Here is a 27,723-nt window from a genome sequence, read left to right as displayed (position 1 = left end):
TCCTTGCTCCACTGGATTCTCTCTCCTTTTAGATTCTCTCCACTCTAGCTCTTCAGGCCTCTCTACTCCCCTTTTCTTCTACTGCTTTACTAAAGTCTTCCTGAATGCTGACTGAAACGCAGTGGTCACAGGATCAGAGATTTAGAATTGAACTGATCCTTAGAAGTCATGGAGTTGAAGTTCAATCCACTTATTTTACAAATAAAGAAACTGAGGATTAGAGAATTCTTGCAAGTGCTAGTATTCCCATCCTCCCACCTGGAGATAAGCATTTCTTGCTCCTTTCTCTTTCTCTTCTGGCCACAGGATCCATGCTGAATTCCAACTCAACCAACCACTCCACTACCCTTTCTGGTTCTGTCCAAGCCAGTTCACTGGACATATCATCCTCTCCAAAGATGGCAACCATATCCAAGAGTTTGAGCTCTTTGTACCTAATGAAAGGTAGGATCCTGTGGTAGTAAGAGCATAAAAGACAGGACCCCATTTAGGGGAGTTTGTGGCTCTGGCTGGGGGAGGGGGGTGGCAACTGTTGTCAATGCTTTCACTTCCCCTTTTTCCTGTCCCCAAAGTCAGTCTCCTGGAGGATAAAGAAGAAGCCGATAGATTAAGGGGAGGTCACAATGTTTACAATACTACACAGACATATTGCATTACATTGGGACTCCAGGGTGGCAAAGCAGAGGGCTGTTTGGCAGTACCAGCCTGTCCTTCCATCATGAGGCTGGAAAGCCTAAAGCTCCTCCTAGTCTGTATTCAGAGACTGATTGAGAACAGGGGAGATGCCTTCTAATCTACTAGATCCAGTCCCAAATCTGTAAGCTCTAAGGGGTTCCCACACTCAGACCTTGACTTCAGAAACTCTAGATGAGAACAGATAGCAAGTAAGCCTCTCATAGCTAAGAAACTATATTTTAGCTCAGTCACATGTACCCACCTTTCCCTTCTCATCATCAGGATAACAGGGAGTCATAGCTCAGCCTCTGGGTTTGTTGTAGTCTGGCCTTTGAATCTCCCCCTTCCTTCCTATTGAAGGAGCATGCCTTTCTTTATACATGCTTGTACTGTGGCCTTCCCCTCTACTCTCTGATAATCCCTTCCCACACTTTTAAATGTCTCCATTCTTAGTTCTTCCTTAACCCCCATAGATATTCCCCACCTAATAGTATTTTCCTAGATGTCACCTACAACTCTTTCCCCGTTCAGAATTGTCAGGGACAAGTTGGTATGAAAGTTAGCATGGAGGTAACATGGAAGACTGGGAAGAAGAGCCTCTCCCACAAACTCCTTGGTGGGGCCAGAGAAATTCCATCCCTTCTCCCACTAGACCAGATTATCCTCAAAGTCACCACCTTTCACCCTGCCCTGCCCCCCTCCCTCCTCAGCTCTTTTTGTGCCAAATGAAAATATTCCTGATTATAGCTCTGACACCACTGAGTGAATGAATCAGGCCTACCACTGCCCTATCCTCAGTATACAACCTTTCCAACATACCACTTCTCCCATCAGGTCTCTGAATGTGGGTATGCAGTGGTTGTATGGGGCCCTGAGGAATCCAAATGTGGACCTTGGTTATCTCCCTCAGGTATGTCTGACTCTCTCCTTATATCTTTCAGTTGGAACCAGACCTGACTATAATTTTCCTACTAGTCTCCTACCATTATATTCCCACTCTAACTCCTAGGAGGCTTCCTCTGGTTATGCTACCCAGGAGGCTGAGGCTATAGCATCCCCTGCCATCTTTCCCCTTATGGATGCAGAGTGATGAGAAGCTCCACAAGCTTACCCTGTGTAAGGATAGCTGAATACTCAAGAGTCCTGTATGTTACTAATAATTATTAATAATAATGATAATAGACCCATTTCTATAACACTGAGGTTTGCAAAGTGCTTTCCCCACTACAATCTTGTGAGGTGAGTAATTCAAATGTTGATATCTCCATGTAGAGAAGAGGAACCTTGGACTGACAGAGGTTAAGTGACTTTCCTGTAGGCACACAGGGAAAAAGAATGGGAGTCAGGACTCCAACCCAGGTGTTCTAAGGACTCCTCTTCCCACTCTTCCATATTAAGAAGAAGTCTGGTCCACTGGCAAATCATAGCTGTGGTGATGGTCGCTCATCCATTCTCTGAGAACTGTAGAATCATAGTATCTGACTGTAGCAGCAAGCACCCCAAGCATCCTCAGGGTTTGCTGCCACCACAGGTTCTTGGATCTGCTTTGATAAAGGAAAGCAACTCAAAATGGGTTAACAAGCTTACTTTAATCAGTCAGACATATATCGTTTACCTTGTTCAGGGGAAAAGGTCAGCACCCCGAACTTCAAAGTACACAGACAGAATTATCAAGACAGAAACAGATCTAGTAGACAGATTTCAAATTGTCCAACCATTACATCCATACCCAGTCAACATCTGGGTTTCAACATCTGGGTTTTTTCAAAGCCGGGGGGACTCAGGACAACGGCTTCCCAGAATCCATATCAAATCACAGAACACTTCTCAAAGTGAGCCCCAAAACAAAGCTACACACCAGGGCTTATATAGCCTTCTCCTGGCTCAAAGAATGTAACAACCTTATTGACTCACTGGCCAATCAAGAAGTATCTACTGAAAAACAAGCCTCCCACCCCAGGCTCCAGGTGCACTTTAGCCTAGGGGCAGGGAAGATCTTTAAAATTTACATTCCCATTACACTGACCTGGAAGAAGACTTACTGGGATCACTTAGTTCAAACCTGGCATCTGAGTAGTGTGGGACCTAAGACCCATAAAGAGGTCAAAGAGTTGTCAGAGATCAAAGAACTCTTGGGCCACAGAGCTAGAACACAAACCCAACTCAAACATTTGGACTCCAAGGACAGTGCTCTTTATACTCTATGCCATACTGCCTCCAAAGCCTCTCTACCAGTGGGCACTAGAATTCCCCCCGGTCAGGGATTGCTTGGCTGATTGGTAGAACATAGCCTGTCATGGATCCTGTGTAGAAAGTCCAAAGAAAGCCTGGGTGCAAGCTCTGTCTTTGTCATTTTCATACTGTCCTTGGGCAAGTCTCTCAACCTTTCTGAGGAGCCTGTGTTCTCATCAGTAAAATGGGGATATATTTTTGTAGCATCTGCCTCCCAGAGCTTTTTTGAGAATGAAATGAAGCAATGTGTGTGAAGTGCTTTGTACTTGTCAGATGGTGTATGAATATCAGCAACTCTTATCCCACTTGTTCAGGGAGAGATACCATCCTTGGTACCATGGACATGACTACATCTCTTTATAATTGAGCCAATGAGAGATTCAAATCTCTTGTTGAAGGCTTACAATGTTCTTAAATATCCCACCTAAAAAGTATTAATTGTTAATAGCATATGAGATTTATATTGCATTATAAGGTTTGCAAAGTGCTTTCCATATGTTGTTTTCATTTGGGCCTCAGTAACACTAAAAAGTGTCATTATTATCCTCACTTAACAATTGTACAAATTGAAGTGAAACTGAGAAAGAGAGCAGTGCCTTGCCCAAGCTCACTTAGCTACTCAGTGTATGAGACAGGATTCCTACTCGGGTCTTCCTGACTCCAGATCCAGGGCTTTATCCACCATACTTGCTAGCTGCCAAAAAAGTGCTGGCAGTTTGGCACACAAAGGTACTTTCTACCAGGGGATATAACATATAAACAAATAAGTGAATGCCAGGATTTGTGGGAAGTGGATAGATACAACATGCAGCATGCAATCACTTATTACTTAGGGTTCCACTATCCCATGTCTCAGGAATAGGTCTTCAAATGATCTGAAAAATAAGATCTGTATGTTCTCTTGCCATTTGGACAGTGACCACATACATTGATATTAGTCTGTTTTAACTTGACTGCATAGTAACTGCCACAGCTCAAACCTTGGCCTTTTTGCCTGTTCCCTCCTTTTTCCATTGGCTTAGTGAAAAGAGTCCTGGAGGACTTTGGAAAAAAAGGAGTCAGAAGTCTGGAGTTTGAATTGCCTGTTTTGCTATGTGAATTTAGGCAAGTCACAACCTAAGTTTCTTGTTTCCTCATCTGTAAAAAGAAGGGAAATGTTAAGTCCAACCTAATAAGTTTCTGTGGATCAAATGAGATAATATAAAACATTTTGGAAACCTTACTGCAATATATAAAGTGCCCACATTGTTATTCTACCCTCAAAGTTCTCTTCTGATCCTGGCACAGAGGAAACATATGCTTCCAAAGGCTGTCAAAAGAGTGCAGGCTCTGGCAAGTCTTATTTGAAAGCCTTCAGGTCTAGGCAGAGTGATAGACTGACTGTTGTCTGGGGACTGGCCTAGCCAAGTTTAGAGATGCTCATCTCTAGATTGCAGGGTCTAACCACACTAACAAAATCAGAAACCTTTGGGGTGGCCAGGTAGCACAGCGAGTAAGAGCACAGGCCCCAGTGTCAAGATGACCTGGAGATCGAATCCCGGGCTCAGACACTTAGCACCCACCCAGAAACACCTGGCCGTGTAACCTTGAACAAGTTACTTAACCCCGATTACTTTAAAAAAAAAAATCAGAAACCTTTAAAATATTGAGAACTTTTTTTGATTCATTTTTATTTTCAGTTCCAAATTCTCTCCCTCCCTTCCCCTTCTTTCATCCATTGGAAAGGCAAGAAAAACAAAACCTCATTACAAATATATTTAGTCATGCAAAGCAAATTCCCACATTAGTCGTGTTCCTAAAAAATAACAATAATAAAGAGGATATGCTTCAGTCTATATTCTGGGTGTATCAGCTCTCTATCTCAAGGTGGATAGCATATTTCATCATAAGTCTTTTGGATTTGTGGTTGGTCATTGGGCTGATCAGAATTCATGAGTCTTTCAAAGTTGTCTTAACAATATTATTGTTATTATATTATTTTGTTATCCCATTTCTGCTCTCTTCACTTTGTATCAGTTCATGAAATTCTTCTTAGGTTTTTCTGAATTCATCATTCATATACTATAACTTGTTCAGCTAATGGGCATCACCTCATTTTCTAATTCTTTGGCCACTACAAAAAGAACTGCTTATAAATATCCTTGTACATATGGAATACTTTTCCATTTTCTTTTATTTCTTTGAGGTATAACCTAATAGAAGAATTGCTGGGTCAAAGGGTATGCACAGTTGAATAGCTTTTTGGCATATTCCAAATTGCTTATCAGTATGGTTGAACTAGTTCATAACTCTACCAACAATGCATTAGCGTACCTATTTTCCCTACAGCCCCTCTAGGATTTATCATTTTGCTTTTTTTTTTTTTAGTCTTAGCCAGTCTTATTGGTGTAAAGTGTAGGTACCTCACAGTTGTTTTCATTTACATTTACTTATTAGTTCTTTAGAGCAGTTTTTCCTATGACTATTGATTGCTTGGATTTTTAACTCTTAAAACTGCCTATGCAGATCATATGACCATTTGCCCATTGGAGAATGACTCTTTTCTTTTTAAATGTACTTCAGTCTCCTATATATCTTAGAAATAAGACATTTCTCAGAAAAAAATTGCGGTTTTGTTTGTGCAAATTCTACATTATCACAATTGTCTGTTTTTGTCTCCAGTGAACTTCTCTATCTCTTGTTTGGTCATGAACTCCTCCCCTATCCATAGACCTGATAGGTAATTTTTTTTCCAGATCCACTAATTTGTTTATGATGTTACCTTTTCTGTCTAAATAATGTACCCATTTGGAGTTTATCTTACAATTGGAGATATTAGAAACTATCAGAAATTATGCCTAGTTTCTGCCATACTATTTTTCCAGATTTCCCAACCATTTTTGTTGAATAGTGAGTTCTTGTCCCCAATATCTGGGATCTTTGGATTTATCAAATGATAGGTTAATGTGCTCATTTGCCTCTGAAAATTCTGTAACCTCTTATCAACCTCTCTATTTCTTACCCATTACCAAATTGTTAAGATGATTACAATTTTGTAGTATAGTTTGAGATCTGGTACTGCTAGGCACATTTCCTTCTCTCTTTTTTCAAAAATTGATTTCCTTGATATTTCTGACATTTTGTTCCTCCAGATGAATTTTGTTGTTATTTTTCCTAGCTCCATTAAGTAATACTTTGGTAGTTAGATTGTTAAGGGGCTGACTAAATTTATTTAGTCATATTATCATTTTTATTATACTAGCATGGTCTTCTGTTGTTGTACAGTCATTCAGTCATATCTGACTCTTTGTTACCCCATGGACCATAGCACAGGGGACATTTCTGTTCTCTACTATCTTCCAAAGTCTGTCCAAGCTCATGTTTTTTGCTTCCATGACTCTTTCCATCTCATCCTTTGCCTTTGCTTTCTTTTGTTGCCTTCAGTCTTTCTAAACATCAAGGTCTTTTCCAATGAGTCCTGTCTTCTCATTATGTGGTCATTATTTAACCTTCAACTTCTGTATTTGTCCTTCTAAAGAATATTCTGAATTAATTTTTTTTTTTTTGCTTTTTGGAGGGCACTTGGGGTTAAGTAACTTGCCCAAGGTCACACAGCTAGTTTTGTGTGTGTGTATGTGTTTAAGTCTGAGGCTGGATCCAAACTCAGGTTCTCCTGACTCCAGGGCCAGCTCTCTACTCACTGTGCCACCTAGCCACCCCTCTGAATTAATTTCTTTAAGTATAAGCTCATTTGATCTCCTTGCTATTCAAGGGACTCTGAAAAAGTCTTATCCAGCACCATCAATTAAACAGTACTCAGCTTTCCTTACAATTCAACTATCACAGACATACATTTCTACTAGAAAAACCATAACTTTGAATATATGGACCTTTGTTGGCAAGGCAATGTCCCTACTTTTCAGTATGCTGTTCAAATTTGACCTACATATGCGTTCCTCAGGGAACAAGTAAAATGATCTAGTACCCCATCACTTTCAGGACTTGCCACATTTTGTTATGTTCCACACAATAAAAGGCTTTAGTGATGAAGCAGATGTAGATGTTTTTCTGGAATGCCATTGTTTTCTCCATAATCCAGAGAATGTTGGCAGTTTGGTCTCTAGTTCCTCTGCTTCTTCAAAAATCACCCTGCATCTCTGGTAATTCTCAGTTCACATATTATTAGAGCTTATCTTACAGAATCTTAAATATAATCTTACTGGCATGTGAGATTAGCACAATTGTTTGGTAATTTGAACATTCTCTGGCATTGCCTTTCTTTAGGATTAGGATACATACTGATCTTTTCCAATACAGTAGCCACTGTTGAATTTTCCAAATTTGCTGGCATATTGAATACACCAATTTAACAGCATCATTTTTTAAGGATTTCAAATAGTTCAGCTGGAATTCCATCACCTCCATTAGCCTTCTTGTTAGCAATGCTTCTCAAGGTCCAGTTGACTTCATTCTCCAGGATGTCTGGCTCTACATCAGTAAATATACCACCATAGTTATCAGTGACTTTCTTTATAGAACTTCTGTATTCTGGCCACCTCTTTTTAATCTCTTCTACTTCTGTTAAGTCCCTAGAATTTTTGTCTTTTATCATTCCCATTTTTGCATTAAAGTCCCTTAACATCTCTTATTTACCATTCTGTTGTTTTCTTCTATTTATTTGCATTGCTCATTTAAGAAAGCCTTATCTCTCCTTGTTATTCTCTGGAATTCACCATTCAGTTGGGTATATCCTTTCTTTTCTCCTTTATATTTCAATTTCCTTCTTTCCTCAACTATTTATAAAGATGCATCAGACAGCCATTTTGCTTTCTTGCTCTTCTTTTTCTTTGGAATGTTTTTTCTTGCTGCCTCCTATACAATGTTGTGAACCTCTGTCCATAGTTCTTCAGCAACTCTGTCTATTAGAGCTAATCCCTTCAATCTATTTATCAACTCCACTTCATACTCAAGGTATGTTATTTAGATCATACCTATACAGTCTAATGGTTTTCCCTACTTTATTCTGTTTAAGTCTGAATTTTTCAATAAGAAACTCATGATCTGAGCTACAGTCAGCTCCAGATCTTGTTTTAATTGGTTGTATAAAGCTGTTTTACCTTTGGCTGCAAAGTATGTAATCAATCTAATTCTATATTGACGATCTGGTGATGTCCACGTGCAGAGTTGTTGAGGTTTGGGGTTTAGGGGTTCTCAAGGCCCCAAAATACTGACATGCTGGATCCTGCTGAATGAATGCCTTCTCTCAGCCAAAGTAAAACAAAATTTATTAAAGATTCGCCATATTTGGTAGACTCTTAAGGAGCCAAAGCATTAGTGATGCTTGTATTGATGAGCAGGCCAGATTTAATCTCAGCTAGATTGCATCTGAGTGCCTTCATGGGGGTAAGACGGATCTTATATACAGAAAGACTGTGGGAGGGATCTAGGGATGATCTAGTAGTCTGGAGTGATGGGAGGAGGGGTCTAGGGAGAGTCGTGAGGAAGAGTCTAAGAAGGATCTTAATGAGACTGAGGTGACTAAAAGTCAGACTCCAGGAACGAAGAGAATGGGATTAAGGGTGGGAAGTAGCTGAAGGCTACCTGTAAATAACAGACAATGGAGGGCTAGGCTAGATTAAGGGTAACAGAGATTCAATTACAGTGATAATGGAAGGCTTATAGGCTCAGGTGAATGCCAGATCCAGTGGGAAGATTCAAAGAGAGTTCAAGAGGGTTCCTAGAGCCTATACCCCATCAGAGTCACCTTTTGGGTTGTTGAAAAGAATGTTTGCTATTACCAGCAAGTTATCTTGACAAAACTTTATTAGTCTCTGCCCCACTTCATTTTGTACTTTGAGGCCAAACTTGCCTGTTATTCCAATTCTCTTTTGATTTCCTACTTTAGCATTCCAATCCTCTATGATGAATGTGACATCTTTTTTAGTGTTATTTCTAGAAGATGTTGTAGGTGTTTATAGAATTGATCAAATTTGGCCTCTTCATCATCAGTGATTGGAGCATAGATTCATTACTGTGATGTTGACTAGTTTGTCTTGGATTAGAAAAACTATCATTTTGTAATGTTTGAAGTAATTACCCTTTTATTAACTATGGGGGCTACTCCATTTCTTATTAGGGATTCTTGATCACAGTAGTATATGTAATGATCACCGAATTAAATTCACCCATTCCTATCCATTTAAGTTTACTCACACCCAAGATGTTGATCTTTCCATCTCCTGTTTGGCCACATCCAGTTTACTTTGGTTCTATCCAAGGTTCCTTCCATGTTCCTATGCAGTATAAGATCTTTACAACGTCATACTTTCCTTTCATCACCAGACACAGCTGAGCTTCCTATCAGCTTTGGCCTAGCTTCTTCTGAAGCTACTTGTAGTTGTCTGCATAACATAGCTTATAGTTTCATTGAGCTACTGCCACAACAAAGCAGTGATGAAGGAGGGGTACCTTGGCCTATTCATGAGCAATTATTATTTTTCCAATTATTCTGATGTCTTTATTTTGTGTAAAAAGTATTTTGTAATTGTATTTCTATAGTTGTTATATCTGTCTTGACAGGTAGACTCCCTAGTATTTTATATTGTCCATAATTATTTTAAATGAAATTTCTTTTTCTATCTCCTCCTGCTTGATTTTTTTGATAATACACAGAAATGCTGATGATTTGCATGGGTTAATTTTATATTCTGCAACTTTGCTGGAGTTCATTGTTTCATTTAGTTTTTTAGTTGACTCTCTAGGATTCTGTAAGTCAGCCATCATATATCATCTGCAAAACACGGTCATTTTGTTTCCTTTTTGTCTGTGCTTATTCCTTCAGTTTCTTTTTCTTTTCTTACCTCTATAGCTAGCTTTTCTAGTAAAATAGTGCATAGTAATGGTATTAGTGGAGATCCTTGCTTTACCCCTGATCTTACTTCTAAGCTTCTAGTTTATGCCCCTTACAGATAATGCTTGCTCTTGATTTTAGATACTACTTATCATTTTAAGGAAAGTTCCATTTATTTCTATGCTTTCTAGTGTTTTTAACAGGAATAGGTATTGTATTTTATTAAAAGCTTTTTTTTATAGTCATATGAATTTTGTAGTTTCTGTCATTAACATGATCAATTATGCTTACAGTTTCCCTAGTATTGAACGAGCCCTGCATTCTCTATATAAATCTAACTTGGTCATGGTGTATGATCTTTATAACATTTTTCTGTAATCTAATATTTTAGTTAAAATGTTTGTATCAATATTCATTAGGGAAATTTGTCTATAGTTTTCTTTCTCTGTTTTGACTATCCCTGGTTTAGGTATTCAGACCATATTTGTGTCATAGAAGAAATGTGATAGGCTTCCTTCTTTACCTATTTTTAAAACAGTTTATATAGTATTAGTTGTTCTTTAAATATTTGGTAGAATTCACTTGTAAATCCATCTGATCCAGAATTTTTTTTTCCTTTGATAGTTTATTTATGACTTGTTTAATTTCCTTTTCTAAGTAAGGGTTGCATAAGGTTTCTATTTCCTTTTCTGTTACTTTGGGCAATTTATATTTTTGTAAATATTCATCCATTTAACTTAGATTGTCAATTTTATTGGCATATGTAGCACCAACACAATATTCACAGTGCATACAGCAGCTATAAATATGCTGGCATAATTCTGAATCTCAAAATATAACAGACTCTCCACATGGAAGACAGAACTAAAACATTTATTCAAACACCAGAGAGCTGAATCCCAGCACCAGAAAGCCAAATCCATCATAGCAACAAAGAAATCTATATAACAATAACAATGCAGGGGGCACTGCCATCCTCAAGCCTTCCCTCTGTTAAGACCTTCCCACAAATCAACACCCTCAAGCAAAATGTCCTTCTCTCAAGCTAGCTGCTTGCTTCCTCTCTCTCTCCCAGCTCTGACTGCTCTGACCACATTCCCCTCAGTTCTCCTCTACCCTTCTTGCTCCACCTGTTCAGCAAGTTCCCACCACAGACTCATGTGACTCAGACTTCCATGTGACTCAAGCAGGTCACATGGGCCTATTAATGAATGGGAAAGATCTTCCCATTAAGCAAAAATACATTAACAGTACAGCATATAGTTGGACAAAATAACCACTAATAATTGCTTTTATTTCTTCTTCATTGGTTATTAATTTACCTTTTTAGTTTTTGATACTAGTAATTTAGTTTTCTTCTTTTTTTAAAATAAAATTAACCAATGGGGTATCTATTTTATTGATTTTTTTAAACCAGGACCTAAGTTTGCTTATTAGTTCAATAGTTTTTATACTTTCAATTTCATTATTCTTTGTTTTGATTTTCAGGATTTCTATTTTGGTATTTAATTGGGGTGGTTATTGTTTTTCTAGGGCATACCTAATTCATTAATCTACTCTTTCTTTTCTTGATTTAAGAATTTAAAGATATACATTGACCCCTAAGTACTACTTTGGCTACACTCCACAAATTTTGGTGTATTATCTAATCATTGTCATGATCTTTAATAAAATTATTGATTGTTTCTATGATTTCTCTTTCAACTCACACATTCTTTAGGATTAAATTCTTCAGTTTCCAATTCTTAATCTATGCTTCAAAGGCCCTTTATTAAATGTAATTTAATATTTATGCTTTTCTGAATTTGCAAGAGTTTTATGCCCTAATTACATGGTCAGTTTTTGTGAAGGTGGCATGTACAGCTAAGAACCAGGCATATTCATTTCTATTCCCATTCAGTATTTTCCTGAAGTCTATTGTATGTAACTTTTCTAAAATTCTATTCATCTCCTTAGCTTCTTTCTTATTTTTTATATTAGATTTATGTGAGATAGATAAGAAAGATAAATTAAGATCTTCCATTACCTTACTTTTACTGTCTATTTCCTCCTCCTGTAATTCATGTAACATCTCTTTGAGAATTTAGATGCTATGCTATTTGTTGTATCTATGTTCGGTATTGATAGTAATTCAGTGTTTTTGGTACCTTTTAGCAAAATATAGCTTCCCTATTTATGTATTTTTGCTTTCCATTATCAGAGATCATGATTACTACCCCCACTTTTTTACTTCAGCTGAAGAATAATAGATTCCCTTACTTTAACTCTGTATGTATTTTTCTGTTTCAATTGTTTCTTGTAAACAACATTGTCAGATTCTGGTTTTTACATTCATTCTGCTACCCTCTTCATTTTAGGAGTAAGTTCATCCCCTTCACATTCATAGTCATGACTGCTGTGTATTTACCTCCATTCTATTCTTTTATACTTATCTTTCTCTTTTTAACTGTCCCCTCTTTGAGTCTCTTATTTCTAACTGCTACCTCCCTTAATCTCTTCTCCCTCCTATTCCCCCCCCTTTTTTAGCCCCTTTCCCTCCTACTTCACTGTAGGTTAAGACTAATTTTAACCCAACTGCATGTGTATTTCTATTCTTCCCAGGTAAGAATGAGGTTCAAGTGTTGAATGCTGCCCCCACCCCACACCCACTGCTCATCTTGCCCCTATTTCTTCTCCCTTCCCCTTCTCCCAGTGTATTCCTCTTCACCACCCTTCCATTCTTCCCTTGAGATTACCCAAACATAATAGAATCACACCCAGGCTTCTAATTAGACTCCCACTAAGACTAAACTATTGGAAAATAAGTAGTGTTGCTATTGTGTCTGTCCTGTTTAGCCACTCTTTCCTCATACTGCTCCATTCCCAGGGGCATAATACACAGTATTCTTCTCTCACAAACTCCCAAGATAAGCAGGCATAGTTTATAATCAATCTCTCCCCTACCCTCTGATAAGCTGCTAACATCCTAGTGGATAAATCATCTGTGGGCTTTTCACCAGTGTTATGAAGAGAGGACCTATACCCTAACTCCATTTTCTAAGAATATAAGCAAGAGTAACCACCCTTAATATTCCCATATAAAACCAAGGTTGGCAAAATATAGACCTTAAATGACCCTTCCTGAAAAGGGATTCTTCTTCAGCAACTTCCTCTGTACCTTCCTAGCTGTCTCACTCTCCAGTTTGAGGACTGGGGCCTCGATAAGAATGGAGCTTGATAGGAGATAAAAAACAGAAACCTAAAATACTAACTACCTCTCGCCACTACTGATGCATATAAAGGTTGTGATCCTTTTTGCAGGAAAATACCACTCCAAGCCCACCATCCTCTAGTAGAGTAGATAGGTTTGCACTGAACCATCCATATCCTTTCCCCCTTAAAACAAGCAATCATACATACTTGCAAACTGAATAGTGCTATTTTGTACCTTTAGAACTGAGTTTTTCCCTGGACTAAAAGAGTAAATTTTGGAAAACTGTGTTTTTCATTCATATACTCCTCATGTCCCTAAAAACTGGTCCATAATCCAAAGACTTCCTTGGAATGGCTAAGCTCTCTCTGTCCTTTTTTTCCCAGATGGAGCTGGAGGCCTCGGGCCCTTCAGTGCCATCGGTGATCCAGGATGAGAAGGACAATGAAATTGAGATCTGTCTGCCCTCAGAGGAGGCTCTCCAGTTTGAAATGGAGGACATTCTGTGGCAGCAGGAGCTGAGCAGGGAGCATGCTGCCCAGCAGCTGGAGAGGGCTATGTATGCCTTTAAGAAGGTGAGGGGTTTTAAAGGAGTTCATGAGCTGTAGCTCCCAGGGCTGCCCTCTCCAGATTTGGGTGCTCCCAAGCTAGAAGAAAGGAGTTCTGGGAAAGAGGGGAACATTGTTATGGAAGGAGGTTCAGTAGGGGGAGTTAAGGTCCTTATGTTCAATCCAATTCAACAAATGTGTTTTGAGTGCCTGCTATGTGGAAGGCATTGTGCTAGGTACTGGAGATCCAAAGACAAAAATGAAGCAATCCCTGCCCTCGAGAAGCTTACTTTTCACTGTGAGATACAACATGTTTACAGATAAGTAAATACAAGATAATCTGAGAAGGGAGAGAACATTGACCACTGGAGGGTCCAGGGAAGATGCTACAAAGGAGGTGGTACTTGAGTTGAGCCACAAAAATTCCCAGAGATAGAAATGATGGAGCAATGCCTTTGGGCTTGAAGGATAATTTATACAAATGGATAGAGGCAGAGGTCAGAACGCTGAATTCAGGCAATAGCAATGAGACTGACATAACCAGTTTGTCTGAAATGGAAGGCATATAAAAGGATGTAATATGAACTAAAGATAGAGAGATTGGAACCACACTATAGAACGCCTTAAATAACAAATCGAGAAGTCCATGTTGTTTCTCCCACCACACAATCTGACCCTGGCAGGAGTTCCTAATGACTTACTTGCTTTTCAGAGCTCTGCAGGGTAGCTGGCAACTTCCCCAGGGAAGGCAGTGGAGACCTAGCTAAAACATACAGAGTCCTTGTGATATGAAGGGTGGTTTTTGCCTCACCCTGTTCTCCCTGCTGCCCACTCTATAGGGTGAAGTGCCACCACTCCCCACCCCTGCATCCAAGGGGACTTTAGCCTTTCTATGTTGGCTTTCCCCCAGGTTCAATACTTACCTTTCACCAAAGCTTTTGACAGAGCTAGAGCTGAAAACAAGCTGGTTCACTCAATCATTCTGTGGGGAGCCCTAGATGACCAGTCTTGCTGAGGTAAGGAATCTGGCCAATTTCTGCTACAGTTAGGGGTGAGGAAAGGTCTATAGCAGCAAGCACCCCAAGCATCCCCAGGGTGGCTGCCAACACAGGTTCTTAGATCTGCTTTGCTAAAGGAAAGCAACTCAAAATGGGTTAACAAGCTTACTTTAATCAGTCAAATATGTATCGTTTACCTAGTTCAGGGGAAAAAGGTCAGCACCCCAAACTTCAGAGTATACAGACAGAATTATCAAGACAGAGAAACAGATCAAGTAGACAGGTTCTCCAAACTGTACAACCATTACATCCATACCAAATCAACATCTGGGTTTTTCAAAGCCAGGGAGCTCTCAACAACGGCTTCCCAGAGTCTCATCTGATCAAATCACAGAACACTTCTCAAAGTGAGCCCCAAAGCAAAGCCTCACCTCAGGGATTATATAGCCTTCTCCTGGGTCAGAGAATGTAACCACCCTCTTGACCCACTGCCCAATCACACAGCATCAAGGTGTGGGCATTCTTGAAAACCAAGCCTCCTGCCACAGGCTCCATGTGACCACATTCAGCCTATTAGGAGGCAGAGTAAATTTTCAAGGTTCTCAGAGTCTCTAAAGCCTATCAGAGGGCTTAGGGGCAGGGAAGATCTTTACATTTGCATTTCCATTACAAGGTCTCATACCAGACTTCCTGGATGGAGGTATGGGGAATTCAGTGGCCAAAATGAGAAGTAGGACAAGTAAGGGGAATCTATACTGGGTCCCAAAAGGGAGACATAACTGCCCCCTAATATAACAGCACTATGATTTCAAGCCATGTCCCCTAAGTAAAATCTTACTTTCCCCTAAACAGGTTCAGGACACACTCTTCGGGAGACTGTCCTGAAAAATTCGTCAGTCCTCACCCTCCTCAATGAGAAGTTCATCAGTACTTGGTCCCTTTTGGGGGACCTAGAAGTGATATTGGTAAAGAGAATAGGAGGGAGCTGGGATTGTGGGAAATATTCTGGAGGTGCATTGTTCAAGAACTGGAATAACAGACCCCTCTCCAACTGTGACTTCCTCTCAGAATGAAGAGAATGAATTCCATAAGAAGCTGGCTAAACTGCAATTGGAGAAATACAAGTTCCCTGTGGAATCACTGGTCTGCCTACCCAATGGGACAGTGGTTTGTGCCTCACCCCAATTCAACTTCCCCTATACTCTGCTGACTCAGCAGTGACCATTCTGTCCCCTAAGGAGAATTTGCTCTGGTACCTATTGTGTTCCAAAGAATGTACATGCAGTGAGATGTTAGGATAGTTAGGGTTTTCATAGGTGAAGAAGTTGAGGGATGATGAGCCAAAGTGGGAATGAATATGCCCTCTGCGTGGGACCATGAAGATAGGGCCTGGTATAGATGGATTATGAACAGTAGACAAGGTAGGTGGGATCATACTGATAGGACCATTTTATAGTTCTTGAAGCTTTGCAGAGTGCTTTAGGGAACAGATACTCAAGAGAGATTAAGTGAATTATCCCAGTAGCAAAGCTAATTAATATGTGTTAGAGAGGAGGCTGGAAACCACATCTTTAGAGTGAGTTCAGTGTTTTTCACTCCACTACATCAAGAAAAGGAGGTCAGATATACAGGGTTGCCATTGGAGATATTTGAACGGGGGAAAACTTGATGACAGATGTGTTTTAGGGAAATTACTCTGGCAGTATAAGCACTATTATTGAATGAGGAAAACTAGAAGAAGGAGACACTTTTTACTGAGCTGCGGCCAACAGCTGTCTATTCTTTCCCATCCCATTGGTTAGGAACACTCAAAAGCATGGAATCGAATTACTCTACCTCCTCAGAACAACTGACAAGTACCCTGTGGTGCTGCCAGAGTCACTATACTAATATTCTCATTCTCTCTCTCTCCTCTCCATCTCCCCCTCTTTCCTTCTTCCCCTCTCCTTCTCCTTCCCTTTATTCCTCTTTTCCTCCCTCCCTTTCCCCCCCCCCCCCCCCCCCCACACTTACGAACCTTCTCGCAGGTCAGCAACATCCATGCTAATGACTTCTTGTTCAAGACTCCCCCAGGACATCAGGAAAATGAAAAAGTCTTAGCTATATACTCCCCTATGTCCTTCAAATCTCCAGAGATCTATGAAGAATTCCTGAGAGAGGGACTATTCAGAGCCCAGGCCTTTCTATACCCCTAAGGTTCCAGACTGTGGGGATCAAGGACTGTGAAAATTCTTTACTTCCCCCAGTCCCCCAGATCTGACATTTCCCTACCCCCTACAACAAGGAGTGTGGATGTGACCCTGAAGTCAAAGGGGTCATCAGTACATTTCAAGCTCATTAATTGCCATCTCTCTACTAAGACGCAGCCAATGTCACCCACTTTGAAGATCCCAATAATAACCAAAGATTTCATGTTTCAGTGTCCCTTCTTCAACTCCAGAGCCCTGATGTTAGTGCGTAAATGTAGCAGAGTTCCTTCTGGTAATGTGACACAGGGTTGCTGTAGCCCCAAAGAAACTCCCTGAGAGCAGCCATCAACGGTTTCTTAAAAAAGCATCAAACCAAATTGTCTTTTGCTTCATGGCAATAACTTCAATTCTCCAACTTCCCCCTGGGCCACCTCTAATCAATTCATCCTCAGAGACAGTGACCAAGACCAGTATATATCTACAACCTCATTATGTATGTGTGAAAGGTTCTTTATTGTATTTAATATTTCACACAGTTTGGAGATATTTTTGATAGTGCCACTGAGTAGGAGAAAGAGATTCTGTTCCCTCCCAGCAACTGTGCCTATGATGGCTGGATCCAAAATCCCAGATGGATCAAGCTTGATGACTTCACAGTCTCAACTGGGGGAGAAAGTTCCCTCTTCTCTTGATCAGCACTTTAAAACATTTTTTGGGGGGGAGAACAGTTGTTATGGAGTAAGTTCCCTGCCATGATTTCTCTCTGCTTGCTTTGGCCAAGTAGAGATAAGTTTTATTCCTTGGCCCAAGTATCAGATCATAGTCCTAATAAGCAGTCAGATGACAGTCCTAATAATACTCTGACTGGTAACTTTCCACCTTTTTGTGAGATGTTCACCTCCCTCTTAAGAGAATTTTATTTCATTGTGTTGAAAATTCTTTGATGACAATAATTATGTGTTTCCAATGTTCTCTAAGTACTTATAAATTATAAAAGTATGGCATATTTAATAAATATTAATTTTTTTAATAATTAAATATTAATTAATAAAAATCCAGTATAAGTAATTAAGAGTGGGTTTGGCTAAGGTTTCACTCTCAGGATTCCCCAGGTTCTCTCTGGCTCTAAGGCTCTGAACAAAAGTAAAGGTATCAGCTGCTAAATTATGTTCTTGACCAAAATGGATATCTATAATCGGCCAGGACCTTTCAGCTGCACTCTGGATCCCCATAGCCATGTGTTCAATATCCTTCCTTCTCTCCCCCCTGCCCCCTCTCATTATCTCCAAGCCTAACTCTTTAGTTAGGTGAATGCCAATATTTTGGATGTTCATTTTCTAAAATCCAATAAAGTGATTTGGAAAAAGAAAATCTCTCCTTTTAATTCTCAGCAACTTAGTTCATTTGTCTTTTCCTTCCTATTTATTCTCTTTTAACTTTGTTTCTGGATAGAAGCAAATTTTGGTTTGAAACAGCATGTATCATACATAGTGATCGTAAGTTTGTGACCCCATGGTTTTAAAGCCTTTGAAAGCAAATCCCAGATTGCAGGCACTCAGGCTTCTCTGAGGTCCACTAAGGAGGAATGACTTGTGAATATGAATTTTGATCGCTTAGCAATATAGATGACTGTCTTAAAAGAAGGACATGTTCTCACCTGAGTGGACTGGTCCTATCACATGGAAACCACCTCATTGTTGTTAGAGTAAAGAGAAGAACGTTAACTGAGAGCCAGAAAACCTGGATTTTGGTCTTGGATCCACAATGAACTGGACAAGTCACTTCTTTCTGACCATAATTTTTCTCCTTCATAAAGTGAAGCATTAAAACATGATCTCTAAGCATAACTGTAGCTAGTAATTCCCATGCTTAATGGAAAGTGCCAGAAAACAATTTCAAGTCAACTTTTTAAGATAAATGCAGTTGAGGAGAGGTGAGAAGGGCTCTGAAACAGCATAAGGTGATAGGGAAGCTCAAGCCACAAATCCAAAAGAAGAGATTGATTAGAAATATCAATAAAGCCTCAAAAAAGTGAAGCTTGTTCCCAAATCCAATGAGAATTCCTGAGAGAATTAAAGCAAGAACTGAGAAAAAAAAAGCGAACAATGATTTTAAAAACCAAATGAGCCATAGGGCAAAAATAAACAAGAGCAAGGGTACAATATGAAAAAAGAATTATCAACTTGGAAAAAGAGGTTCAAAATGTTACTAAAGAAAATAACTCTTTGAAAATTAGAATTAGTTAAGTGTAAGCTAATGATTCCATATGACAATAAGAAATAAAAAGGCGAAATCAAAAGTCTGAAAAAAAAATAGAAGAAAAATAGGGGAAATATGTCATAGGACAAATGATCTGGAAAAGAGAAAAAGGAGAGATAATTTAAGAATCACTGGGCTATCAAAAAGGAAGAATTTAAGTAAAGAGGGGCCACAGTCAGGAACACTCCAGATTTAGCAGCCACCATCATAAAGAAGCAGAGGCCTTGGGATATGATATTCAGGAAAGCAAAGGATCTAGTCTTACAAGCAAAGATAACCTACCCAGCAAAACTGAGCATAATCCTACAGGGGGAAACTACCTTTTTTGAAATAGAGGACTTTCAAGCATTCCTGATGAAAAGACCAGAGCTGAAGAGAAAATTTTATTTACAAAGGAGTCAAGACAATTGTTCTTCTCTTGGTAAACATGAGCAAGAAATCATAAGGGACTAATAAAGAAGGTTGAACTGTTTGCATTCTAATATGGGGAGATGATACATATATAACCTCTGCAAACTTTATCATCACCAGGCGACTTAGAGGGAATCTAATTAGAGGGCATGGGTGGGGTTCTGTTTAGATGATCTCAAAAAAATAATGGAAATAATGGAGAAGAGTAACTGGGAGAGGGGGAAAGGAAGAAGAATAATGGGGGGAAATTTCTCATATAAATGGAGTGTGTAAAAAGGAGTTTACACAACAAAGAGAGGGCTAGGGCTGGAGCTGAGCAGACAACATTTGAGCCTCACTCTCATCTGAACTGCTTAAAGAAGGGGAAAATATACAATTGAGTACAGAACCACATTTTACCCAATATATAGAAGGGGAAATGGCAAAATGAAAGGGAAGAAATAGGAAGGTAGATTGAGCTGATTAATTAGAAGCAAAACAACAGAAGTAAAAAAAAATTAATCAAAAGCAAAACAGACTCCTAAAGATGGGACAGAGTAAAAAGGAGAAGTATAAGAAAATAGAAGGGAGACAAATACAGTTAATAGTCATAACTGGGAATGGGAATGAGATGAATTCACCCATAAAATGGAAGAGGATCTTAAAATGGATTTAAAAAACGAATCTAACAATATTATTTATAAGAAACACAATTGAAACAGAAAGATATATACACACAGAGTCAAAATAAGAGGCTGGAGCAGAATCTATTGTGCTTCAGCTAAAGAAAAAAAGGCAAGAGTAATCAAGATCTCAAAACAGAAACAAAGGGGTGACTAAGTGGCACAGTGAATAGAGCACCAGCCCTGGAATCAGGAGGACCTGAGTTCAAATCTGGCCTCAGACACTTAACACAAAAACTAGCCATGTGACCTTGGGCAAGTCACTTAACTCCAACTTCCCTCCAAAAAAAAAAAAAAAACCAGAAACAAAAATAGACCTAGTTAAAAGAATATAGGGAATATAAGGAAGCTATATTTTGCTGAGGTACCAGAAACAATGAATTACTATTAATACTCACCATATGTGCACCCAATAGCACAGCCTCTAAGTTCTTAAAGGAAAGTCAAATGAGTTACAGGTAAGACTATAGTAAGAGAAGACCTCAATTTACCCTTCTCAGACCTAGATAAATCTAATAAAAAAAATTAAATTAAAAAGTTAAGAAAATGGATAGAATTTTAAAAAAAATTATGATAGACTTCAGGAAGATATTGAATGAGAATATAAAATAAATATGCCTGATACTGTGCATAGCATCTGCACAAAAACCCAACCTATATTATAATGGGCATAAAATTTTCACAAATTCAGAAAGGCAAAAGTGTTCAATGGATTTTTCAACTATAATGCAATAAACATTATGTTCAATGTTTGATGCACAGATTAAAATTTTATTAGAAACTAAAGAACTTAATCCTAAAGAACAGTTGGGTCAGAGGACCAATCATAGAAACAATAATTAGAAAAGGGAGAGCAGATCAATGAATTCAGCATGCAACTAAAAAAATTAGCAAAACAAATTTAAAACTCCCAATTAAATGCCAAAATATAAAATCTGAAAATCAAAGGAGAGATGAACAGAATTAGAGTTTAAAATGATTAAACTAATAAAACTATGAGCTGTTTATTTGGGGGGGGGCAATAAAAATAGATATGCCATTGACTAATTAAAGAAGAAAACCAAATTGCCAACTATCAAAAATGAAAAAGATGAATTTATAACCAATGAAGAAGAAATGAAAGCAATTATTAGGAGCTATTTTGGAGCTTAATAGTTGGATTGTTGGGTCAAAAAGGTACAAAAATTGTTATTTTTCTTGCAAGTTCACAATTGGCAGCCAGAATTGTTGGATTAGTTCATAGGAAACTCAATAATTAATCCAATACATAAGTCCCTTGGAAAAGAAAAGTGCTTTTTGTGGGATCTGAGCCAAAATGGCGGAGAAAAAGCAGGAAATTGTCTGAGCTCCTTCTCTAACCACCTCCAATACCTGTAAAATATGACTACACAAATTTTAGAACTACAGAACCCACAAAGTTACAGAGATAAATCTCTCCCTGAAGGCAGCCTGGCAGGATGACAGGAAGTGTCTATTGCACAGAGCTGGGAGCTGTTCAGAGTCCCGCATGAGCCCCATGGTCCCAGACCCAGGGTGGCCCTGACCAGCAGCACAGACTGGCCAGAGAAAACTTCAGAAGAGTTAATCACCAGCAGCAATAGCAGTTTCCAGACTTCTCAACCCATAAATGCCAAAGAGAAAGTAAAAGGTCAATAGGGAACTCTGTTGGAACCAGGTGACAGAAGAGCACAATCCAGCCCCTGCCCCTGGGGCAAGAGGTGGCAGAGGTGCAGTGGCTGCAGCTGCTGCCATGTGGCTGCCTCCAGAGGTACTGGCCTGCAGATCTTAGGGGGACCAAGCAACCATTCAGAGGGTAATTACTCTTGCTTTGACCTGCTTGGATCTGGATCATGGTCTTGGGTGGTCCTGGGGTGAGAAACACCAGTGTGCCAGAGCTTGTGGTGGCTGTAGAAAGGGCACCCTCCTCAGACCTCTGACAACATTTGCAAAAGCCCCAGCAATTTGGGACACAGCTCTCTCTACTCTGGAAGCAGAGTTCTACCATGCCAAAGAGCTCAGAAGTAAAGTAATTGGCTGGCAAGATGATCAAGCAGAGGAAGCACAAACAGACCATAGAATCCTTTTCTGGGGACAAAAAGGATAAAGTCATGGAGCAGGAGGAAGACAGCAAAGTTAGAACTCCTGCATCAAAAACTTCCAAGAAAAATATGAATTGGTTACAGGCCATGGAGGAGCTCAAGAAGGATTTTGAAAATCAAGTAAGAGAAGTAGAGGGAAAATTGGGAAGAGAAATGAGAATAATGCAAGAAAATCATGAAAAGTGAGTCAACAGTCTGCTAAAGGAGATCCAAAAAAGAAAAATACTGAAGAAAATAACACCTTAAAAATAGACTAACTCAAATGGCAAAAGAGACCCAAAAAGCCAGTGAGGAGAATTCCTTAAAAAGTTGAATTGCCCAGATGGAAAAGGAATTTCAAAAACTCACTGAAGAGAATAATTCCTTCAAAATTAGATTAGAGCAAATGGAAGCTAATGACTATGAGAAATCAAGGAAGAAACAATTTGAGTATTGTGGAAACACAATCAGGATAACACAAGATCTAATAGCTCCTACATTAAGGGATTAAAGGGCTTGGAATATGATATTCTGGAGGTCACAGGAGCTGGGATTAAAACCAAGAATCACCTACCCAGCAAAACTGAATATAATGCTTCAGGAGAAAATATGGTCATTCAATGAAATGGAGGACTTCAAAGTATTTTTTATGAAAAAAACCAGAGCTGAACAGAAAAATTTGACTTTCAAATACAAGAAGCAAGAGAAGCATGAGAAGGTAAACAGGAAAAAGAACTCATAAGGAACTTATTAAAGTTGAACTATTTACATTCCTACATGGAAAAACAATTATTGTAACTTCTGAGACTTATCTCAGTATGAGGATAGTTGAAGGTAATATATATGTATACATACACATATGTATTTATAGGAGGGTGTATGTGTGTATAAATACATATGTCAGTGTGTGTATATGTATACATAGACAGAGGGCACAGGATCAGTTGAATAGGAAGGGATTATATCTAAAAAATAAAATTAAGAGGTGAGAGAGGAATATAATGACAGAAAGAGAAAGGGAAAGATAGAATAGGGTAAATTATCTCATATAAAAGAGGCAAGAGAAGACTGTTACAATGGAGGGGAAGAGCAGGAAGGTGAAAGGGAATGGGTCAACCTTACTCTTATTGAATCTGGCTTAAGGAGGGAATAACATACATATTCATTTGGGTATCTTACCCCATAGGTAGCAGCAGCTACCCAGTAGAAAAGCAAACTACCCAAACCAGCCTGACAGCAGTTCAATGGACAAGTAACTGACCTCAAACCAGCCCAACAGTAACTGAACTATATCAGCAGCCATGTGACCTGGGCAGCCCAACCGAGTTCAGTTGTGGGTGGAGCTGTCCAACAAAGATTGCATGCTCTGTAAGGAGGCAGTCCAACCTAGGAGCAGAGTGACTGGGAAAAACCACACCCTGAAGTCAACTTTGTGAGGATTCTCCAGAGAAAGAAAGTTTATCGGTGCAGCTAGGTGGCACAGTGAATAGAGCACTGGCCCTGAAGTCAGGAGGACCTGAATTCAAATCCTTATTTGAAAGATTACACACTTACTAGCCATGTGACTTTTGTCAAGTCACTTAACCCCAATTGCCCTCCAAAACGCAAAAAGAAGAAAGAAAGTATATCAAGACCCAATTGTTCCTGAGTTCCCTTGGGCATTGAGTGTTCCCAACACATGTTTACACTTTGAATTCATCCTACATTATCCCCCAAGTACTCTGTGCCAGTGGGAGGCATCTTGTAACTACTCTTCTTCCTATGCTATTTGAGTACATATCTTTTTTTTTTTTTAAGCAATGGGGGTTAAGTAACTTGCTCAAGGTTACACGGCCAGCTATTTCTGGGTGTGGTGCTGAGTGTCTGAGCCCGGGATTCGATCTCCAGGTCATCCCAACACTGGAGCCGGTGCTCTTACTCGCTGAGCCACCTGGCCGCCCCTGAGTACATATCTTCTAAGGCCTAATTAGTCTACTTGCTGATTAGGGAAATTCTAGTATAAATTTGTAGGCCATATTGTTATGAGGCAAACCATCAACAAGGGATACCCCCTGAGCCCAAGGTGGAGCAGTCATCTAAAGACCCAATTTGTCAGTGCCAGTGGATGTTAAAGAAGGGGGAGGGGGAGAAGGGAGGCTGGAAAGTCATAGAGATATTAGATAAGTTTGGAATCAGATTCCAGTTTTCAGTATCAGACTGAAAATTCACTACTCTTTCCATTTGTAATATTAAAAGAATTTTAAGATCTTCCTGCCCATTAATGGGCACATAGAGCCCTAGACCAGAGCTAATCAGGCTCTGGGAGTTTCCAGTTAAGTACTGGGGCATGAGGATTTTCAAGCTCCTCAGCACTCAAACACAAGTCGAGTCTTTGTATTAGTTAGGAGATTAGCATTTTGCTTAGGGGGTTCGATGGAGAGAAGGTTCTTTTGATTTCCTAGATGAGAGTGTGATTAGAGCCCCTGGCTGCTTAGATGACTGCACTCCCTCCATCCAGCATAGCAATAATGCTACGTTCAGACTCTCTTTTTCATTTCCTTCCCTTTCCTTTTTCTTTTTCTTTTGCCTATGCCTCAGACCTTGCTATGGGGCAGGGGGAAGTTTGCTAATGCTTTGAAATAGAATTAAAGGTGGAGGACATTCAGCACTGCCTGGGTATGGGGAGGAGGAGGGCGAGAGACAATACCACAATAAATAACTATAAGCATCTGGCAAACCAAGTGGCTCCAAGAATATTCCTCAGTCAAGATGTGTCCCTGAAGCTTGATCACCCTACCACATCCCCTATCCCCAGCTTCCTCCCACCTCCTTGCCCTTCCCTGCCTCTGGCCAGTGCACCCAGATCTACAAACTTCCTCTCCCCCCAACCCTCTTTCCCCCTTCATTTCTGTCTCCACACTCCTGTGGTCTGTCTTACCCACCAACTCTGCCTTTTCTGTTCTATTCCCGCCATTCTTCGTGTCCACAACCCCAAGTCTTTGATCACCTTTTCATCCCCTGTGGGCCTCCCTTCCAATATCCCCACGTGAGTCTAAATTCCCTGCCACGCCCCACCCCCTCATTGGATTCCCTTCTATTCCATTCCTCTGTCTCAGTCATTCTATCGTTTTCCATTCCTGTTCCCCACATCTTCCCAGTTTCCCTTCTATCCCTTCTCCCTCCTGTTAGTCTCCATTGTTTTCCCCTCAATGATCTCCCATACATTTCATCCCTCCCCTTTGGCTTCCGTTCCATTCCATCCCTGCCTCACCTCCGTTCTATATGCACCCCCACCCCAGGCCCAGGTTCGTTGGTGCCCGTCGGGGCTTCCCGCTGGTCTAACAGAAGCCCCCATCACGGCGCGGCACTAACGTCCTGGCCACTGCCTCCCAAAACCAGCAGTCCATCCATTCACCTCATTTTGGAGCCTGGCGCTGCTCCTGGACCTCCTTGGGCTACTGAGAGGTTCAGACTAGGGAGCAGCCCCGGGAGTGGGAGTCCTCACTAGGGTCATCTGGACTGTGGGCGGCGTCCCCTCGGGTCCCAAAGGGAACTAAGGGTCAATCCTAGGCATCCGGTGGGAGCAGGGTTTCCTGCTCCTGAGTCGGGGAAGGAAAGGCACCCACCCCACTCCCACCTGCCTGGCCCACTGCCAGGACCCCCGGAAGCCCACCGGGAACACTTATTGAGGCTCTGCGATCTTGGGCAAGTCCAACAACTTTCCTCAGCCCCAGTTTCGTCATCTGTAAAATGGAAATAATAATAGCACCTGACAACCTGTGGCTATGAGGGTCAAACGAGATCAGATGTGACCCTGGACAGGTCAGCCAACCACTGCCTTCCTCGGTTTCCTTGTTTGTAAAATGGAGCTATTATTAGCCCTTATTTCCCAGGGTTGTTGTGGAGATAAAATGAAATATTTGTAAAGTGCTTTGCAAACCTTAAAGCACGACCTAAATGCTTGCTATTGTTATGCTTGTAAGGAGTGTCTGAAAGCTGCTGTTGTTGCTGTTACTACATTCTCATGATCGCTGGTCTCCTTGCTCTGACCCAGGAGGAAGTGCTGAAGCCTCTGGGCACAAAAGGTCAGTTCCTGGTATCATCTCTTGAGTGGGACTGGGAATCGCACACGAGCTGGGAATTCAGGTCCATTGCTGAGAGCCTGAGGAAAATCAGGAAAATCACCAGAGATTAGATAGAGGTGGACAGATAAGAAACACTAGAGAAGAGGAAGCATCCTCTGAAAGGAAAGCTTCATTTTCACATCAGAGGAATACCCCCATCTCCTCCTCCATGGCAGGATGAGGACAAAAGAAAGGACTTAGGAGAGAGACCCCTGGATCTAGCAAAATGCTTCACAAACTCCGGAAAACATTATTAATGGCTGCTATCACCGATGAGAGTAATAATCTTTGAATAACACAGGCAAACGAATGACTACACTCCTCAGATCCTGAAAGCTTGTCATAGGTTTTAATATGATCTCAGCTGCTCTCACAAAATGGAATTTCAAGTGCTTTTGTGGTTACAGTTTACAAATGTATAAATAATAAAAGCTAGTAGGAATGCATCTTTATTCCTCCCCCACAATCATGCTTTGGGAACAACACAAAGGAAAATCTAGAATCCTACAGGGAGAAAAGAACTTATTAGTTTTATGTGGCCTAATTCTCACATTTTACAGCTGAGGAAACTGAGACCCAGAGATGTATTTAAAAAAAAAAAAGTACAGTCAAGGACATGCATCAAATTAATGGAAGAACTCCTACTAGACTGTATGGAAATTTTTTTTTAATCTTCATAATTATACCCCAATCCAGCCCCATAGTCAGTCAGTTCATCAATAAACATTTATTAACAGCCTAAAATGCACCAAGCACAATGTTAAGCACTGAGATTACAAATGAAAAAGATATGAAAATGAAAAATGCTCCTCAAGGAGCTCACAATCTAATGACGGAGGGGAAGGACAACACACAAAAGGAAGCTGAAAAAGGGGAAGGGAGTGGGGAAGAAAGGACACAGAGAAGAGGCTTTGGTGGGGTCCAGTCCAAGGGTGGGAAATGAGGAGATGGCTAGTCTGGAAGCCTTCTTTTAATGGTGGCCTTGGGAAGAGCACTTACTCCAGTGAGAGGAACAGAGGGTATTGAGGTAAGGAATGAGTACCAAAGCTGATGCAATCTAGCAGAATGATGAGTTTCTTGCTGAAAAGTGTTCTTTTGGGTGATGTGGAGTCCAGAAGGAGTGCAAGGTAGCAGGAGATAAAAACTTTTAAATCCCATAGAATCAGAGAATTTCAGAGAACTGAAAACCATTGTCTGATAGTCAATAAATATTAAGCACTCACTATGTGCCAGGCATGTTGGTAAGTGCTGGAAATAGAAATGTAGGAAAAAGAAAGACTATCCCTGTCCTCGAGGAACTTACAATCTGATAGGGGAAGTGGACACACAAAAGAAAACCAGAGTGGGGAGGAGTGATTAAGGCACCCTACCCAGGGAAGGGCATGGCAGAGGAGTCCCAAAGTAGTGTAGCCAAGTGGGGAATGAGATGTGTGTCTGTAATGGAAATGCAGATTTAAAGATCTTCCCTGCCCCTAGGCTAACGTGCACCTGAAACCTGGGGTGGGGGAGGCTTGTTTTTCAGTAGATACTTCTTGATTGGCCAGTGAGT

General features: G+C 40.2%; 1 protein-coding gene across 1 annotated transcript in view; it reads left to right on the top strand.

Moving 5' to 3' along the window:
* Positions 1-18,044, top strand: part of LOC138154620 (selenoprotein N-like) — a 26,676-nt gene extending 8,632 nt beyond the window's left edge. Inside the window, exons 6-12 of the mRNA XM_069079601.1 lie at positions 307-444; positions 1,510-1,585; positions 13,313-13,501; positions 14,385-14,490; positions 15,325-15,437; positions 15,541-15,639; positions 16,500-18,044. Of these exons, the coding sequence (XP_068935702.1) occupies positions 307-444; positions 1,510-1,585; positions 13,313-13,501; positions 14,385-14,490; positions 15,325-15,437; positions 15,541-15,639; positions 16,500-16,667 (889 nt within the window). The 3' untranslated portion in view covers positions 16,668-18,044. The remainder of the gene's footprint in view (positions 1-306; positions 445-1,509; positions 1,586-13,312; positions 13,502-14,384; positions 14,491-15,324; positions 15,438-15,540; positions 15,640-16,499) is intronic.
* The last annotated feature ends 9,679 nt before the right edge of the window (positions 18,045-27,723 follow it).

The sequence above is a fragment of the Petaurus breviceps genome, unplaced genomic scaffold (genome assembly GCF_028583685.1).
Source record: "Petaurus breviceps papuanus isolate PSGF00001 unplaced genomic scaffold, PetGlider_PUasm1.0 91041, whole genome shotgun sequence".
Lineage (NCBI taxonomy): Eukaryota > Metazoa > Chordata > Mammalia > Diprotodontia > Petauridae > Petaurus > Petaurus breviceps.
Note: the sequence above shows the minus strand (reverse complement) of the source record. Positions and strands in the feature narration are given on the sequence as shown.